Source organism: Primulina tabacum, chromosome 15 (genome assembly GCF_025594145.1).
Source record: "Primulina tabacum isolate GXHZ01 chromosome 15, ASM2559414v2, whole genome shotgun sequence".
Taxonomy (NCBI): Eukaryota; Viridiplantae; Streptophyta; class Magnoliopsida; order Lamiales; family Gesneriaceae; genus Primulina; species Primulina tabacum.
Window position 1 is genome coordinate 28856317 of NC_134564.1, and position 18997 is coordinate 28875313.

At 34.1% G+C, this 18997-nt stretch overlaps 1 protein-coding gene and 1 pseudogene across 2 annotated transcripts; one reads left to right on the forward strand and one right to left on the reverse strand.

Moving 5' to 3' along the window:
- The window catches only part of LOC142526782 (reticulon-like protein B4), a 41562-nt pseudogene extending 36511 nt beyond the window's left edge, over positions 1–5051 (forward strand).
- Positions 5052–14340: 9289 nt separating this feature from the next.
- LOC142526528 (uncharacterized) lies at positions 14341–18083 on the reverse strand. 2 transcript variants are annotated; one of them, XM_075630989.1, is made up of 2 exons: positions 17893–18083; positions 14341–16784 (listed from the first exon to the last, which is right to left on the reverse strand). In XM_075630989.1, the coding sequence occupies exon 2, from the start codon at positions 16536–16538 to the stop codon at positions 14565–14567; it is 1974 nt and encodes a 657-aa protein (XP_075487104.1). In that variant the 5' UTR covers positions 16539–16784; positions 17893–18083; the 3' UTR covers positions 14341–14564. The 2 variants fall into 2 exon arrangements, with proteins under 2 accessions (XP_075487104.1, XP_075487105.1); XM_075630990.1 differs by having other exon boundaries at positions 17814–18083.
- Between the last annotated feature and the right edge of the window lie 914 nt (positions 18084–18997).

The window sequence follows — 18997 nt, forward strand, 5'->3', positions numbered from 1 at the left end:
ATTTAAAATATCTTGGTTTTGCTCAAAAAATGATTTGATCGTGAAGTTCAATGATTAAAAAATAAGTAAATGAATTTGAAAAGCACCCAAAATAAGTAAATGAATTTGAAAAGCACCCATATAATTAAAAATAAATTTGAATTAGAGGTTAAAAAAAATCCATTAAACTTGTAGATTTTTACTCCAAGAAATTTTTTAGCATATTTGAACTTCCACAATATTTATAAAAGCAAAGTTCGCTAAAATAATAATACACAAAACATTCTCCAATTCGATTGAGAATAATCTCACAAATTTTCCTGTCAACCAAATAATTAAAATAAATTTAACGTAAAGATTTCAAAAAAAAAAATCCACCACTATTTATATTTTTTTATTTATGTTGTTGCATGAGATACATATAAACTAAATATCATAATGAATAAAACGTAAAATATTATTAAAATAAAGATGATTTATAACATAATAATCAATAAAACTCAACCTAACGGTTGGCTTGCAGCACACTACTTTAACAGTTGGAATATCTCTATGTCTATACCAATGGAACATGGTATACGTTATCACAAATATTAGTCTCAAATTCAACGACATTTATCATTTTTTTAGGCGGCTGAATTGATTAGGAATGTATTTAGAATATAAAATAAGTAAATATGTGTTTCATAATATCCACCAAATGTACGATTTCATATTTTATATAATAGTATATTATAGGTCTTTATATTTATATTTTGCCCATAAGAACGTAAAATTTTATTAAAATAAATATTTTTTATACATAGAGTAAATAAAATCACTAAACAACAATTGGCTTACAAAGAAACTATTCTACCAATCTCTTACTTACCTTAGAGCCAACTACTCATAAGTTTCAAAATCATTGTCTTGCGATGATTCTCGAACAGTGTTCCTGGTAAGGGTTTCGTAGGTAAATTAATCATGTTATTTACAGAGGTGACTATTTCCACCACTATGTCTCCACGTCCATCAATCTTTCGGATAATGTGAAACTTCCTTAGTCAATATTTGGATCGCTGATGAGACATTGGTTCTTTTGCTTGCGTTATAGCATCACCTTTTTTTTAGTACATCAAGACTGGATTAATTCCAATGAGAATTACATCCAAATTTTGGCGAAATTCTTCATCTAAACAACCTCATTTGCAGTAGTTGATGCTGCAATGTATTTTTTCTCAGCAGTGGAATCTTGCTTAAAAATATTCTAAGAGGCAACACCTCCATTTAACATGAATACAAATATAGAAGTCGACTTTGAATCCCCATGTCCCATTGAAAGCTATCCAAGTGGAACTACTGGGAAAATATATATAAGTAGTAGTACATACATAATATAATGTAGGCTACAGCTTTTGGATCAAGCATATCTAGGAAAACATTCACATTCACATTCCTTTTACAGTTGAAACGAAATCCTAGCTACATATATTCAAGAATCATAACCATTTCTGCTAGATCTTTAATCAGGTTTCGGATCATGCACAGTAACTTTTTGTTTCTAAAACTGTAAGTGATCAAACCTCCTTTCACCCTAGTAATATGTTATGTTTGATCGGACCAGACAGACTTAATAGTGGTGTCTGTCGCATTTACTTATTATTTATAACTTTTTAAAAGCCTATCCTAGTGAATATACACTAGCTCGCTAGTACTCACTAACATTTTGCACTTTAAAAACATTTTTCTAGTTGACAGTTTTGTCTAGATGGCTGAGAAATATGCCTAACAACTATTAACATTAGCTCGAGTTCAAAATAAATTTTAAAATTGTATATTGATCCCATTTAAACTCTATCTTCAATCCTAAGAATAATTAATACACGAGGCGTGAATACAAAATCCATATAATATCTTATTATTATTACATAATATTTTAACAAGTAATATGCTATGAAATTAAACATGTCGAACGACATTCTCAATTAAGATAAGAGATCTTATTCCAAACTTTTGATTTATCATAGTAAATAATCCACATCTAAATATCTAAAACTACATTGATGTACTAATCATAATAAAATACTAATGTTTCGATATGTATTACACAAAAACTCCTATTAGCTCGTTTCATGAGTTAAATTTTTAGATGAATCTCTTACCTACCAGACAAATGAAAAATATTTTTTTTATGCCTAAATATTATTTTTTTGTTCCAAATATGAATCGAGTCTATCAATCTCACGTATATAGATTCGTGAGATAATCTCACAAGAGACCTATTCCATATATTATACCATGTTTGTAAAATATAAGATAAAGCATAGTTTCATATTTTCATTTAGTAATGATTTATTCAAGATTGTTAATTTTTTTTAAAAAATGAAAATATGAAATAATGAGATTATTTTAGGTAAACTAAAAAAATATCATCACGCCAACATTTTAGTGATGAAGCGGTATAAAACTCTTTCCATAAATTAAAAAAAAAGGTGTTAATTTGATGTCACACGTAAAAAAAAATTCATCCAACAAAGTTTACTTTTACAAGATTTCTCAATCGATTAACAGTAATACATATAAATTTCATTGTTTTAAAGATGGTAATAAAAATACCCCGACTCTTTTCGCATCCTAACCCTAGAGTTCTTCTAATTTACACTCAATTTAAATATAAAAAAAATGAGTGATGGATTTTTATTGATAAGACGGGTCAATCCTGTCAATATTTATAATAAAAAAATAATATTTTGATATAAAAATTAATATTTTTTATAAATGATTAGATTTATCTAGCAACATTGATCAATAAAAATATATATTTTTTAAAAAAATAAATAATTTTCAAAATAAATAAATAAATAATAATTATAAAAGATACGTGTCCCTTAGCCCTTAGTTCTAGCAGTTTCCATTTCCACAGGACAGCCACCTTAAGTTAATTCATCAAGAAAATAAATTAAGAACATAAACCCGACACATCCGGCAAAATCTAGGCCGATCATTCACCTGCCCATATAAATCAACAGCCAAGATTCGACCTCCCTTTCAACCTTCACATAAAGGTCCCTAACCAGATTCTCCTTCACAATTCAAGATTCATTCAGCTGACTGTTGCGACACACACTTGGCCTGTAAATCTATAGATTCGCTTTGCTGTATCTATACCTCTGCTGATGGCGGATCATATCAAGGAAGATGTGAAAAAGGAGGAATCTTTTATGGAAAAGATTGCCGACAAAATCCGTGGTGGCGATTCTTCGTCGTCGTCTGATTCTGAGAGTGAGAAGCCGGCGGGGTTTAAGGATAAGGCGTACCGTCTCTTTGGGAGGGAGAAGCCTGTTCACAACGTCTTCGGCGGTGGCAAAGGTGAGTCAGAATAGAGAAGAAAAAAAGAAAAAAATCCGTTTAAAGTTTTAGTTCATTTTGCGTGCGTGTGTGTGGATGTATTTATGTATATTTTGGAATTTTTTGCTATATTATGCATTAATTTCTGAAATATTGAACCTGTGAAGTTTTTGAAATTTGGGTTCTTATTCCTGAAGTTGGATCCAGATCTAGTTAGTGAAATTGAAGGGATGGTACTGATTAATTTTCTAATTTCGTGTTAAAGACTTGAAGTGGAAATCCACTCGAGATGTTGTATGAACTCTAGGAACGTTAATCATTTATGTTCGATTAGTCAGTTGAGATATTTGAAGCTAAACATGTAATCTAAATGAAAGTCCTTGAAATATTCTGCTGTAGCATGTATCTGAAATTGATCTTTAATGTTCTTGATTCTTAGCGGCTGACTTGTTCCTATGGAAGGACAAGAAACTTTCGGCTGGAGTGCTTGCTGGGGCAACGGCGATCTGGGTTTTGTTCGATGTCGTTGAATACCATCTGCTCACATTGGTCTGCCATAGTTTGATTCTTGTGTTAGCTCTCTTGTTCCTTGTGGTCAAATGCTACCACTTTTATTAATAAGTAAGATGTCAATCTATTTACTATGATATCTTGCGTAAATGGGATGCTAATGATTGGTGTTCTGCTTCTCGTTTAGGTCTCCACCACGAATCCCAAAAGTAGAGATTCCCGAAGATTCGACTAGGCAATTTGCATCTGATCTGAGGGTTGAGATTAATCGGGCATTTGCTGTTCTCAGGGACATTGCGATGGGAAGGGATTTGAAGAAGTTTCTCTTGGTATGTTGTTCCTTCACTTGAAAATTGACTGGTTCCTATGGCTCTCTTGGCTAATGAGATAAGTTCTTTTGTAATTTTTCGAAATTTGATTTAGCTGTAAATGGATCTATTACTGAAGATCTTACCACTGTAATCCCATGCAAGTTTCTAAAAGTAGATTACATTATTAAATCAAATTTCAGTTCATGGTTTCTTTAACCTCTAATCTACTTGTGTGTGGCGATGAGTGAAACTGAGTGGTACTATGTAGTAATTTATATTCTATATCTTTGTTACATTTTGAACTCATTCTTCTACACCAAATGCTGTTACTAAGCAGGTGATTGCTGGCTTGTGGGTCGCGTCATTTCTCGGAAGTTGCTGTGATTTCTTGACCCTACTTTACATAAGTACGTCTGAGAATCAATATGATGTTATCTAAATTGTCATTATTTATCAAAATGATCATGTTCTAACACAATCTTCATTTTACAAACAGTTGTTGTGTTGATGTTCACTGTGCCCGTGTTTTACGAGAAGTATGAACGCCAAGTGGACTCTTTAGCTGAGAAGGCAAATGCCGAGTTTAATAAACTGTACGCAGTGTTCGATGCTAAAGTTCTGAGGAAGATTCCAAGAGGGCCATTGAAAGACAAGAAGGCAGCTTGAGCACATGTCATGTATGCATTTTCTGGAGGTTTGACATGTTCATCTGCTATTCAGGTTTCGTGAGGGTGTCATAATGTTTACATATGTTTGGATGATATGCTATCTTTTTTCGATTTCGTTTAGGATCCCAAGTACCTCGTCAGGATGAAATTTGGAATGTTACACAACACGCAGTATTCGACAATGATGTGAATTTCTGTGGTTGATTGTACTTGGCGTGGCTCATCGTAATGTAATACATTTTGTTCTTGCTTTTCATGTCGGTTTCATAATATCTGTGCGGGTAAATTTAAGTGCAAAATTACGTACGTAAAAAAGGAGAAAGCTTAATATCTCCAGCTTGGTATGTTTTGGCATGATGGATCCTTGCTAATGCTTCATCTTCGAGTCAACTAAGTCTGCCTGGTATTGCGTCCGCTTCTGATTCTATTATTATGAAAATTATGTCGTGACATTATCGTCTTGGTCGCTCTAATTTTAACTGTTTGATATGATTTTTTCCTTATTTGGCAATAAAATTTCTCAATATACTTGTGAATCATGTCAACTGGCTAGGCATAGTCGTACTACTTTTTCTCCAAAACCATATATACATCATTTACATCGTGCACTTTGATTCACAGTGATATTTGGGGTCTTTCCCCACTTGCTAAGTCTTATGGTAAACAATGGTTCATAACGTTCATTGATGATCACACATCGGTTATAAGATGATCCGAAACTTAATTTCACTCTCAGATCCGCACCTTTCGTATTGTTATACTTTAATTCACTTCTTGGTGCCTATCTTGTAAACAATGAGGTTGCTCATGTTCACCAACCATATTCACAAGTATTTTGTGTTTGGGGGCCATTTTAATAGCCACCTTTATCATAAACCGATTACTCAGTCGACACTTCAGCTTTAAGACATTCATATCTACTCTCACTCACCATTTACCTCATATCTGTCATTCTCACCAACTTCCGCTTGAAACCTTTGGATGCACCATCTTTGTCCATAGTCATAATCCCAACCACTGTAACCTTGATCCTCGGGCTTTCAAAAATGTGTCTGTCGGGTACTCTTCTGCTCATGAGTGTTATCGGTGTTATTGTCTTCTGACCAAACGTCTCTTTGTCTCTCAAGATGTTACTTTCTTTGAACATGCCCCTTATTTATCTCCCACTATGCTTCATGGGGAACTATAAGAGCATGACAGATGCGAATTATCCATCCCCATCCACGATTCATTTACCAATTTGAGATAGACAAATATTTCTTCAATTTTATTTAAACTATATTGATACAAAAATCCAATTATATATTCAAATACTAATAATAATTAAACAACACACATATAATAACATTAATAATCCATTGTTTAGTAAACAAGAAATAATAATATATTATTATTACTATTATTATATTAGTATTATCATTAGGACGGGTTCGGGGATGAGATAACATCCCTAATTCCTATATCCACCTCCCGGATCTGATGCAGGATTTGAAAAAATCCTAGAAACCAAACTCAAATCCGATGACACGCTCTCGAACTCACGTGGAAAATTGCCATCCCTACTTGTTGGAATATTCCATATCTCCTTAGCATAACTTAGGAGTAGGTATCTTGTGAGACGGTCTCACGAATCTTTATCTGTGAGACGAGTCAACTTCTACCGATATTCACAATAATCCGTCTCACAAAATACAACCTCGTGAGATCGTCTCACACAAGTTTTTGTTTTAACTTAGATATTGGTGACATTCTTCTTCACAATCCTGTTTTGGACAAATATTCGACATTGGGGAGAATCAATACTTCAACCAAAGCTACAAGTCTAATCAAGGCTAAAAAATTCTCAAGCAAATATCTATGTTGTCAAATCTTACCAACTATCATGAACCTGAACCGATGATGGATGATCAGTGAAGTAATTGTACCATCCTCTTGAGTTCCGTATAGCAGATAGGAAAGGTGTGAGATATCGTACTTAAAATCTTATACATAAATTTGTTTCCTACTCACATCTTTCCTCGTGATCTTATGTTTCTACCTCTAGTTTGTCAAGTGTCATAATTCTCAGGTATCTATCGAAGAAGCTCCAAGTATTATTCGTCTCCCCTTCTTTCTAAAACTAAGGAAGATATCTTAACAAACATCCGAACACATAGCAGGATGAATTACAATTTTGAATAACTCCAGTTCACGTCTAGATCACTTAGCTGGACTAATGACAGGGAGAACACCAAACAACACACGTCCAAATCAAACAGTAGGATGGATTGCAACACATTCAAACTTCACGTCTAGAATACACAGCAGTACGAATTACAAGTGGGTACTATTAAAACACATGAGGAATTTAAATGAAATTTTGTCTTGCTGTATGGTGTTTCTTGAATCAACACGATGTGAAAAATAAATTAGCGAAGGCTATTGAATGCTCTTGAATACTGAGAGAATTAAGCGTCGGTCACATGTTAGTTTCAGTAACTTCATAAATGACCAAATGATGGGTATTTATACCACTTAGTCTGCTGGTAAAAAAACATTTTCTGTTTTTAAAATCTTCAACAGAGTACGGACTGTTAGAGTAGTTGTCCAGCAAGTTAACTTATGACTTGAGTTTTATTAACTCTAACGTAGAAGTGAGATTTATTTTAATAATATTTTACGGATTTTATACATTTATGTCATTTACTTTATTTGTATACACATACAAGTTGCATAGACGAAGACATTGAATATACTTAAGTACCACGAGGTCAATTTCGCGAGGTTGATCATGAAATTCATCACGCGTGTACTGAATATTCTAAATATGTACCTAGTCGATTCAGCCAGCTAAAATTAGGATAAATGTTGCTTGAGCTCGATACTAATCTATGTGATGTAAACGACACGTTTCATTGGCAAGGTCATTGAGATGTCCATTCATACAAATGAGTTCTAATGATATGTATCACTGAACAACCCACCATCGGACTTTCCAAGTGGTTATCACTTATCAAGTGAAATAAATAGTACGCGGTTATGATTGTGCACTATTAATACTTAGTCCTGGGACAACATAGAGGCTCTACATATACTAGCACTATACTTTGACTCGTTTACCAAATTCAGGAGAGTCATCAAGTGGCGATATTGAGTATAGCTTCGAAGTACGTGAGTACCAATGATTTGTAATTGGGGATTCTCCGCTCACCTGCGGATATAGATATTTTATATGATATAATGAGTTAATAATGTAGAGAATCTCTAGCTAGAGTAAGATATGTGCTTTAAGGAATGTGGTTATCTAGTTGCACATCTGATGTCACTATTATTGCTCAAAGATACATTCCATGGTTATTGAATTCATTTGCAACTCTTAATGTACTAATGATTGCAGATTTGATCGAGATTTATGAGTGAAATGACCGTACTGTTCGCTCATAACCTATTGGTTTGTCTAGGCACTATCAATGATACATATGGGGTAATGGGACGATGTTACTACACTCTTAATGTGATCCGATAGGTGCTATCATGCTTGTGTTTCTTGTAATCACAGATATGATGCACATAATAGGGCAAACAAGGATACGATCGAATAAGAAACAAATGTTGTTTCAAATCACCTTAGTTGAGTGAACATACGACTATATATATCCCTGAACTATTGAGGGTCACACAAGTATTGGATTATATGTTCCCGTTGAGAGTTAAATTCAATAATTTGAATTTGACGAATGTAGTTTGATGTAGATCAAACATATTGCTTCTAAAATAGTTTATGAGTAAAAATTCCATTATTGGAAGTTGACTATTAATTAAGTGAGGAGTGCAACCACCAAATTTAGTGAATGAGTTCACAAAATAAGTAACTGTCAAAAATGAATAAGTGAAAAATTTTGTCCTTCGATTTTTTTTTTTAATTATATGAACGAGATCTTTACTCTCGATACATCAGTGTTGCCTCATTATTGATCGGGATTATAATGAATTCACAATTATTTAATTAGTGAATTTAGAGTACGCTAATTAAATAATAATTGAGCAATAGTGACTGATGTATATAAAATTCACATGAAATGTTTTAGAGTCTATAATTAATTATTTAGTTATTTGATTATTATATATAATTTATTATCAATAGTTTATAATTATTTAATTATATCAGTTATTTTCAGGAATGAAAAATACATCAGAATTTTAATAATGAAAATAATAGAATCATTATTCAATTAGGGATTCAAGTTGAATCGTGATTCAAGAATAATCTTGATAGGATTGAGAGAGATTTTATTAAAAACATGTTATCAAAATTTGATAGCATATAACACACAATTTGAGAGTGAAATTAATCAAGGATCTTGAGTCTCTTTCTTCTCTACTCTACAAGCAAAATCACCCCTTACCTTCTTGGAGAAGTTCAGCCGAGCACCACCACAACTCAGTCAGTGCATCGCCTACTGCCTCACCGTGAAGCCGCCGCACCGTCATCAGAGTTGCAAGATTCCGATGATTACTCTCAGCGCAGAATTTCGCATAGATCTCTAGAGCGATACGAGAGACGTAGTATTTGATCGTTGACTTGATTAGGTGATTGAAGAACGCGGATTTATCCAGTGGAACGTTCATATAGATTTACAAGAATGACTATTTTTCAGTTACAATCCGGAATAGTTTGGTGTCCAACGTTTAAATCGCAAATGTAAATATATAAATATCCTATGAATGTTTAATTGAATCATACAACATCCAAATGAGTTTTAATTGTTAAAATTCAAGATTTTAAAAAAAATTTATTGTCAAAACACAAAATTTTAAACTTTCGCTGCTCTTTGGGTGCGAGAAAATGGTAGTTCAACACGCACTTGCTATTACTGATTCTTGTAGTATATTCAAATTTAATTTTCCAGCGAGTATTTGGCCAGACGCTACTGTGAGACCTCCATTGTTCGATTAAGCTTCGATTCTTGAGGTATTGAACTCAAAATTCCAGCTCTTATTCGAATGTATAGACTGCCGAATTTGGGAAACTTATCTGCTTCGATTTTATTCATTTTCTTCGATTGAAATGTGTTATATTAACGTATATATTGGATTATTGTTGTAGTTTCAATCATTGGACGAGTTTGAAGTATAATCTTCAACCGAAAAATTGGTATCGAACTAGTTGTTTGTATATTGGAGAATTATCATTTATACATTGAATATTGGAGCAAGAATTAGTTAAATAAATAGTTTTATTTGAAAAGTTTGAAACTAAACGATTTGTTCAATAATTCGATAATTTTAGTTGAATTTTGGATTTAATGCGTGATTTGGAGAATCGTTGGAAATATTATTCAACTTTGGGAATTTTGGAGAATATTAAGACAGTTTTTGGAATTATTTCGTTAAGTTCGATTTTTAGTAAAATAAATTCAACTTTAGTGATTTTGGGAACTAGTGGAATATTTAGTTATTACCTATGAATTATGGAATTATTCAGCTTGTTTTATTATTTTTAGGCAGAGCAGATTAAATTTGATTATTGTTTTCCGTTGAAATTGATATAGGTTTGATACAGTTCGATAACATACGATGGTAACATATAAATTATGTATTAAACATATTTATGTGATTTTGTAGTTGTTAGCGCTTCTGTGGATTATGAGTCTCTAAACTGGGATATACTCGAACTAGAGTCTAGAAAATTTGAGTCTTGGCCTCAAATGTTTGTTGCGCTTGTGTTTGCTAATTTCCAGCATATTTATATGTTTATATGGTTTGTTTACTTTCATTTTATTTACTATTTGTTATATCATAGAAATGGAAGGAAATAATGAAATTTCTGTTGAGAGAATCATTGTCATGGTCACGGTATACCTCGCACTATTGTTTATCATATTGATGTTGACCAAGCTGCTGGACAGTTAGAACAACTTAGGATAGATGAATTAGTTGCCCATTTCCAGACTATACATCCACCTCGTTATAGTGGCACTGAAAGAGTCGAAGAAGCTGAGTTATGGATGTCTGAGATTGAGGATCTATTTTATTTAATTGAATATCCACCTGAACGTCATCTAAAATTATCAATCCACCAGTTGAGAGATCGTGCTAAGATGTGGCGGGCTACTACGTTGATGACTCTAGATGCTCAGTGGATTGTTCCATCTTGGTATATCTTTAAGTTTAAGTTAGGAATAGTTATTGTCCTCTATATCTTTCTATGGTTCAAAGGCTTCTGAATTCCATAATCTAAAATAGGGAGATAAGTCAGTTGAGAAATATGTTGATACTTTCTATGTTATGCTGAGGCATGCTCATCACATCTCTGCCAGTCAGGAGCCTTTGTTGAGAGTTTTGTTGAAGGATTGAATGATCATCTGCACCATTTTTTTTTCTATTGTGAAGCCAATGAATTATCATGAAGTTATGGAATCAGCTAAAAGAGTTGAATCAAGTTTAATAAGTGGTAATCGAAATCCTACTCATCATCATCATAAGTCTGGGAGGCATTTTCAGTCATCTGGTTCTGCATCTCTTCGTCCGAGAGGGAAGCAATTTGAGAAATCTGGTTCTAGCTTTTCTAGTTCTAGGAATGAAAGTGGACAGTGTTACAAATGTTCTTATTGTGATCAATGTGGAGGAAAGTACTTTAGTAATCACTGTGTTGGAGTTCAAGGGGTTTGTAATATCTGTGGCAGATCGGGTCGCTTTTCTAGAGTTTGTCCTAGTCAATTCGGAAAATCAAGTCAAGCGGTTAATGGAGCTCGGAGTAACATATTTCCACACTATCCCATTCTTCTCAACAATCTAATCGACCAATTCAATAGTTCAGATGACAGAGTGGTCAGAAGCAGAATCAACCACCTATTCGTGTTTTTTCCATGGTTGAGCACTAAGCACAAACAACTACATGGACTCTTATTACAGGTAACTGCATTCTATATGACTTTACAAAACGAGTATTATTTGATAATGGAGAATCTCATTCGTTTATTTCTCATGCATTCGTTGTCTCGCATGATCTTTGCACCACTAGCATGAATTCTAATCTATCAGTTGCTACTATGATTGCAAAAATGATTATCACTGATAATGTGATGTTTAGTGAGTTATTGTTTCATGTTGTATCTGAATCTCATAGTCCTACCTATGCATGATTTTGATTGTATTGTTGATGTGGATGTTCTGACCGATTGTTACGAGCCATACTTGGCATTCAGGTATCTACTTCAAAAGAAACTTGTTTAAAACTACCTGTAGGTGGTAGGGGCCAGGTTATTGATGTGAGGTGGATCCAGAAAAGGGGAGGTTCTAGTTATAATCCAGAAACGATTCGTATATATATTTCACAGAAACGTGAAATCAAAGTAGGCGATAAAGTAGCTGGAAGACACTGGAAATAAGGGGACTGTTATTGAGTAATATTTCGTTTTAGACCAAATTTTGCACCTATGGAATTTTTACGATAGAGGTTATCAAGATAATATTCATTTAGTCTCCTCCATCAAGATGACTCGATTGTTAGATTCTGACCATGAAGGTTTTCTGGTTTATGATGTTGATATATCGCAAGATGACCAACAAATATGACATTCCAGATGTTTGTGAGTTTTTCGGAGGTGTTCCTAGAAGAATTTCTTGGTTTTCCACAAGAACAGAAGTCGAGTTCATAATTGAATTGATGCCAGAAACTGAAACTATTCTCGAGCAATGTACTGTTTAGCTCATGTCGAGTTGAAGGAACTGAACGAATAATTATAAGATCTGTTAGGTAAAGATTATATCTATCCGAGTTCATCACCTTGGGGTGCTCCTGTTATGTTTGTCAAAAAGAAAGATGAAACGATGAGAATTTGTATTGATTATTGACAATTTAATAAGTCTACTATCAAGAATAAATATCCACTTCTTAGGATTGATTACTTGATCGATCAATTGAAAGGTACTTCGATGTATTTTAAGATTGATTTTCGTTCCGCATACCACCAAATACATGTTAGACAAGAAGACGATCCAAAATCAGCTTTTCACACAAGATATAGGCACTTTGAATTTTTGGTATGCCGTTTTGGGTTGACAAATGCTTCGGCCGTGAACTTTGGTATGCCGTTTTGGGTTGACAAATGCTTCGGCCGTGTTCACGGATTTAAGGAATCATGTATTTCATAAATATCTCGATCGTTTTGTGATTGTTTTCGTCTACAATTTTGTTTATTTTAAGTCCGAGTAAGAGCACACAAAATACTTGAGATTAATTCTTCGAATTCTTAAGAAGAAACAATTGTTTGCAAAGTTTTCCAAATGTGAATTATGGTTAGATCAACAAAAATTTTGTAGATCCAAGTAATGAAGTAAAGTGGAAGTAGTTTTGAATTGGGCAAAAAAACAACCAATGTCGAGAGATTTTAAATTGAAGCAACTATATCACAATAAACATGAATAAACATTATGACTCAATATTTGAAGTAGGAAGACGTTCTTCTTTTTTTTTGGCTGAATAAATAATACGGTGAAAGGCAAGATTTTGAAATATTTATTGGATATTTGGCCGGAATCTAGTAGAGATGTACTAGTTAGACTATTAACAAATGTGTGTGTATCAATTTGTCATTTAACAAATAGTTAATGTACCGCATTAATTTTTACTCTTATTTATGATGATTTAAGCACGACTGATGAATTTTGAAAATTTTATATTATTTTAATGATTTATGCATGGATATTGGTTCATTAATTTTGTAATTAAGATTTATATTTTTTGTAATAATTTATGTATTTTTTTAAAAAAAATATTTTTGACAATTTTTTTAATATTTGACGGGTTGTCCCGCCTAATCCGCAACTAGCTGTGGGTTGGGTTGTGTTGGGTTGAGGTTTTCCTAACCCACCAAGATGGCTGCCCGAGATAGGGCGGGCTGGCCTATTAGACAACTCTACTCACGAGTCAACTTTGTGAGATGAATCTTCTGTATAATCTGAACAATGAAATGCATTATTTTTTACGTGAAAAATATTACTTATTTACTGCAAAAGTATCATTTTTTTGTTTGTTATGATATGAAGAAATATTGTCTAATATGTGTCGATTTGATTGAAAAATATTTGACTTATTAACAGTATTATCTTGTATGTCTAAAATATTATTTTCACTGAAAAATATCATTTTTTTTAGTTGTGTTATGAAAAAATATTGTGTAATATATAATGAATTTAATTAAAAGTATTACTTTTATGTCAAATGTATATTTTATAATTTTTGCTGATTTGAGTGAAAATATTATTTCTTATTTCAAAAGTATAATTTTTCACTAGAAGTAATAATAGAATCAACTTGTCATACCAATATAGATATATCAGATCATAGACCTACTTATATGTATAGATATATATGTATATATAATACTATACATTAATGAAACTTTTTAGTACTAACTACTTTGCTACGTTGTGGAACTCTTTTCATAATCATGAAAATAAGTTTTACTTCTTTATATTTTCTATTCTAGCGATTTATTCCTATTCAACGTCTCTCTCCAAATTATATATATATATATATATATATATTCTTTTACATCACATGAGCCAGAAAAACTATACTGAACAAAGATGAACTATTTACACGAAGAGAGGCACACTTAAATGGTACAGATATCATATATTATTTTCCCTTCTACTCACACGAAGAGAGGGGTTTTATTATGCTTAACACACTAACAAACACAGCAACCGCAATAATACAAATTGCATGCCCAATATTGTTCTTATTAAAAATTATAGAACATGGTGTAAGATAATCTTACGTTCAGGTTTGATGTGTGATGGAAGATTTAGCTGGTTCTGATGGACTAGTTATGTCTCTGCTACTAATAAAGTTGAAACCAAGATTGTTCGAATATGCTGCCACTAGATTCCCACCATGCACCCTTCCTTCTGCGGCTGAGCATGCAACAGATGGAGGAGTTGATTGGAAACCAAAATAATTCCAACAGCTGTTGGAAGTCAAGATGCTATTCTCCATCATTGTTATGTCAGCAGATGTACGTTCGATCATGAAGACTCGTTTCAGCTTAGCAGTATGATTGGCCTTAGAATCCTGAACAGTTCGTACAGTTACACCACCATGAACCCTTTCGTCTTGAACCAGAGTACTGTGAGCTGCACACAGTCCAGCCTTCCCCCTAATGAATGAGTCACAAGGAACTTCTCCGTTGCCAAATTCAGAGTTAAGGCAGCCCCAGGAGCATTTCTTCCCTTCACCATGGGACTTGCAGAAATCAGTGCTGCCCTGGGCACCTTTTCCGCACCCCACAATTTTACATCTCTTGCCTCCACCATGACGGACACAAAAGTTAGTTCGCCCCCTGGCACTCCTTGTGCACTCAATTACAGCACATCTCTTTCCACCTCCATGCGCAACACAATAAAGGGTCCCTCCATGCACACTCTTCGGGCAAAATCCACCTCCTTGGAAGGAGCAACGTTTGCCTCCCCCATGGCCCTTGCAGAAAGAGGTGCTTCCTTCTGCACCCTTGTCGCACCCTGGACGTGTGCAGCGTTTTCCACCTCCATGTGCCTTGCAAAACAACGTGCTTCCTTGAGCACCTTTGCCACATTCAGGATGCTGACATCGGCGACCACCTCCATGTGAGAAGCAGAGACCAGAAAGACCTTCTGCGCTCTTTCTGCAATTCTCTTTCAGGCATCTCTTTCCACCACCATGTCGAATGCATAATCCTGATTTTCCTCTGGCAGCTCTCGTGCAGTTATCAGCAATGCAACGCCGGCCACCGCCATGAGCAATGCAGAAATCAGTACGTCCTTCCGCACTCTTTGTGCAACCAAAAAACTCACAGCGTCGACCACCACCATGAGCCTTGCAGAATGCAGTCCGGCCTTCAGCTCCCTTGAGGCAGTCAGGACGCTGACACCTGCGACCACCGCCATGAGCAATACAACGACCAGAAGCACCTCTTGCTCCCTTCAAACATCCCACAACTTGACACTGTTTAGTATTGCCATTACGATGATGTAGTGACTGTGAAATCCCGGAAGTACAGGCGACTGAACTTTTTGGTGCTGTCATTATATTTGAGAAAAGATCAGGAGATACCAATTTTCGCTTCCTTCCCACCAGAGCCTGGTTCGGATAGTTGAGGTCTTCCATGTTCACCGGCAACAGAAAAGGGGGAGTTCCTGTTGATCCTTCATCAGTGTTCAAACCTCCACGACTGGCAACCATCTTGGCCACTGCCCTCAGGGCACTGGAGTTTGGTTGTGAAGCTGCAATATCAGACACAGCTGGCATGCTAGAAAGGCTTAACTGCAGATCAGCATTGGGTAACATATTCAGGGACTTCAAATTATAGCTGCCTGATTTCTCTGGGCATGATGATTTTTCACCACCGAGAAGAATGGTGAAGTTCAAATCTAGATCCATCGATGATTCTTCTTCGCTTCCCTTCGCTGAAGGCGTTGGGGTGCATGCAGTAACTGTACTCTCCTTGCTGTCTGATGAGCTTGATGAATTGCAAAGGTTGAGATCTAGAGAAGCTTCGACTAGTTGATTAGCAAGACCATCTACTAAACTCCACTTTCTTTTGACTCCTTTAACAGAAGCACAGGGGCTTTTGAAACTAGGCGAAACAAGTTTTAATGTTATGTCTGCATCGCACACAACTTCAGTTCCATCTCCTCCAACTTGAATGGAGTAAAGCATATTCTTGAACAAGATAGGTGTGGGATTAGCAGCAAAACTCAGATTGTGTCTTGAATCCATTAACAAGTAGCTAACGATGCAATTCTCTTATAACAGTCTGCCTAACTTCCGGGGTTAAAGTTAATAGCTACAATACTAGGGGTTAGACGTCTCTATAAGAGTACACCAATCCCCCACTCACAAATCCTGAAGTGTCACGTCGATCCATCGGAAGTAACAGGTGGTCAGAAGTATATTTAACAGTTGCGACACATGATACCTTCACAAGAATTCAAGTGTTCCAAAACAATCCGGTAGTAGGCCATCCTGCATAAGGGGTAGACACAAAATATCAACCAAAATAAACACCAAAGCACATTTAATTTTCACACTTTTCGAGCACCTAATTTTATATATCACCAACTATAACTAAAAGGAAGTCATTCCGCAACACAAATTACGGAACAAGAGTCAGCTTTAAAAAGATCTGCAAAGTTTGATGAAGATAAAATCATCAAGAACAACAAAGCTCTATAGCTCGAAAAAACTTTTTTAGGCCTTACACTCTATTATTGGGTGGATAAATTTTAAAGAGCTGACGACAAAAGAGCTCCATCTGTCAAAAACATATAGTTGATCTTGCCAGTAGTACAAATTGAAAAAAAGGAGAGAAAATTTAATTTTTTTTCAACAGATAAATTTATCATTAAACTTGTTTCAGATGATAAGAAGTAGATTCACATCAGTGAAGGCATTGACATTTCACTAATGGGATATGCAAGAAAGCAATTTTTTTTCAAAAAATAAAAAAAATACAGTAGGAAATTACTTTAGAAATCATTACTCTAAGATCTTTTCCTTACACCTCAAAAAAAAAAAAACGGCAAGCGTATAAAGTATAAACAGAACTCAGCTTTAATTTGTAAATTAAAATAGAGCGATAACTCCAATTCCCCGACATGTTATTTCATAGTCTCCGTCAATAAGAAAACAAATGAAGAAACACTTCAGCTTAAATTTGAAAATCGATTATTCAATAAACCAATAGCGGAGATAAGAAGCATGCCGCAAAAAGAATACCCGGGCAGAGGCATATTTACTGAAATCTAACACGTAGCACAAGGTCCGATAAGAGCGACGCGAATATATATCACAAGAAATGCCGCACAAAATAAATATTTAGTAATGAACTAATTTCGCCGAAATAGAATCAGCTCAAATCTCCCAAAAAAAACTTTCTGGAACAAAACCAATAAATTACATAATCACAGAACGATTCAAAGCTCCATTTTTTTAAAAAAAAAAAATATCGATCTCAAAGATTTTGGAAACATGTGATGGTGAAGTCAAAAACACCTCATTCACGGCTGAATATGACTTATATTCGATCAGCAATCCAACGCATCATCAAACATATTCAGCGGTAGATACATACATGATTTAGAGAGACGGCGACTGGAGCTGTGAACGATGAATCTAGGGCTTCGTGAGCGCCGCCAACTCGCAAAAGTGTCGTGAGAAATTTATCGACCTCCAAGCTGTGCCCGTAAGATTAACTGAAAACGACAAGAAATCGCACGTTAACTAAAAACGGCGTATGATAGCATCTCCATCAGGACATTGCGATCTTTTTTTTTTTTTTTTTTTTTAATAGGTTGAGGTTATGTGTAGATAACTGGCCAATTGACCATTTCGCCGATTTTTTATTTCATAAATGTTTATTAATAATTATTTATCTTGTTATTATCTCAACCTCAAAAACTAAAAATATAATTTATTATTTAAAATATAAATCAAATTGATTCATCTCACATAAAAAAAACATTTAAAAATTTGATATCTTATAAATTATAAATTATTGAACAAAATATTTTGATATGTCAATAATATGATTAGTTTTTAAGATAAAATATAATTGTTAATGTTTATTTGGATACAAGCTAGTCCTATAAATATCTTGGGATACCGTCGACTAGTTTTCCTCTGAAACTATGTGTTTTTTTTTTTTGGGTAGAACTTTCATTCTCTTAAGAATTAAGAATTAATTAAAGAATTTATTGTTTTCCAGATCATAAATTTTTTTTCGGTTGGATATACTAAGAAATTATAATTAAATAAATAATTTATTGTTTCTAATATTTCAAAATTTATTTCTGTTGGATTTAGTAAGAATTTGCAATAGAAAGTCTTGAATTTTTATCAATAATTTTATAGCAATTTTTTTTTTAAAATATTACGCTTTTTAAAAAGTTTGTAAGCGTCCACCCTTACAAACTGCGGACACTCCAACGTGGACGTCCACCTATTCCGGAGTCCGTGCTTTGTAAGCACGGACTCTGTATATTATATTGTATTTTCGTACCTTTTTTCCTTTCTCTTTTTTCGCTTAATTACCATCGGTTCATTTTCTGAATCCATCATGTGAAGTCTGTAGTTCTGAATTATCACGTGAAGTCTGAAATTCTGAATTATCACGTGAAGTTATATAATTGAAATCTAAATAGTCTTCAACATGATTCGTCTATATAATTGATCATAAC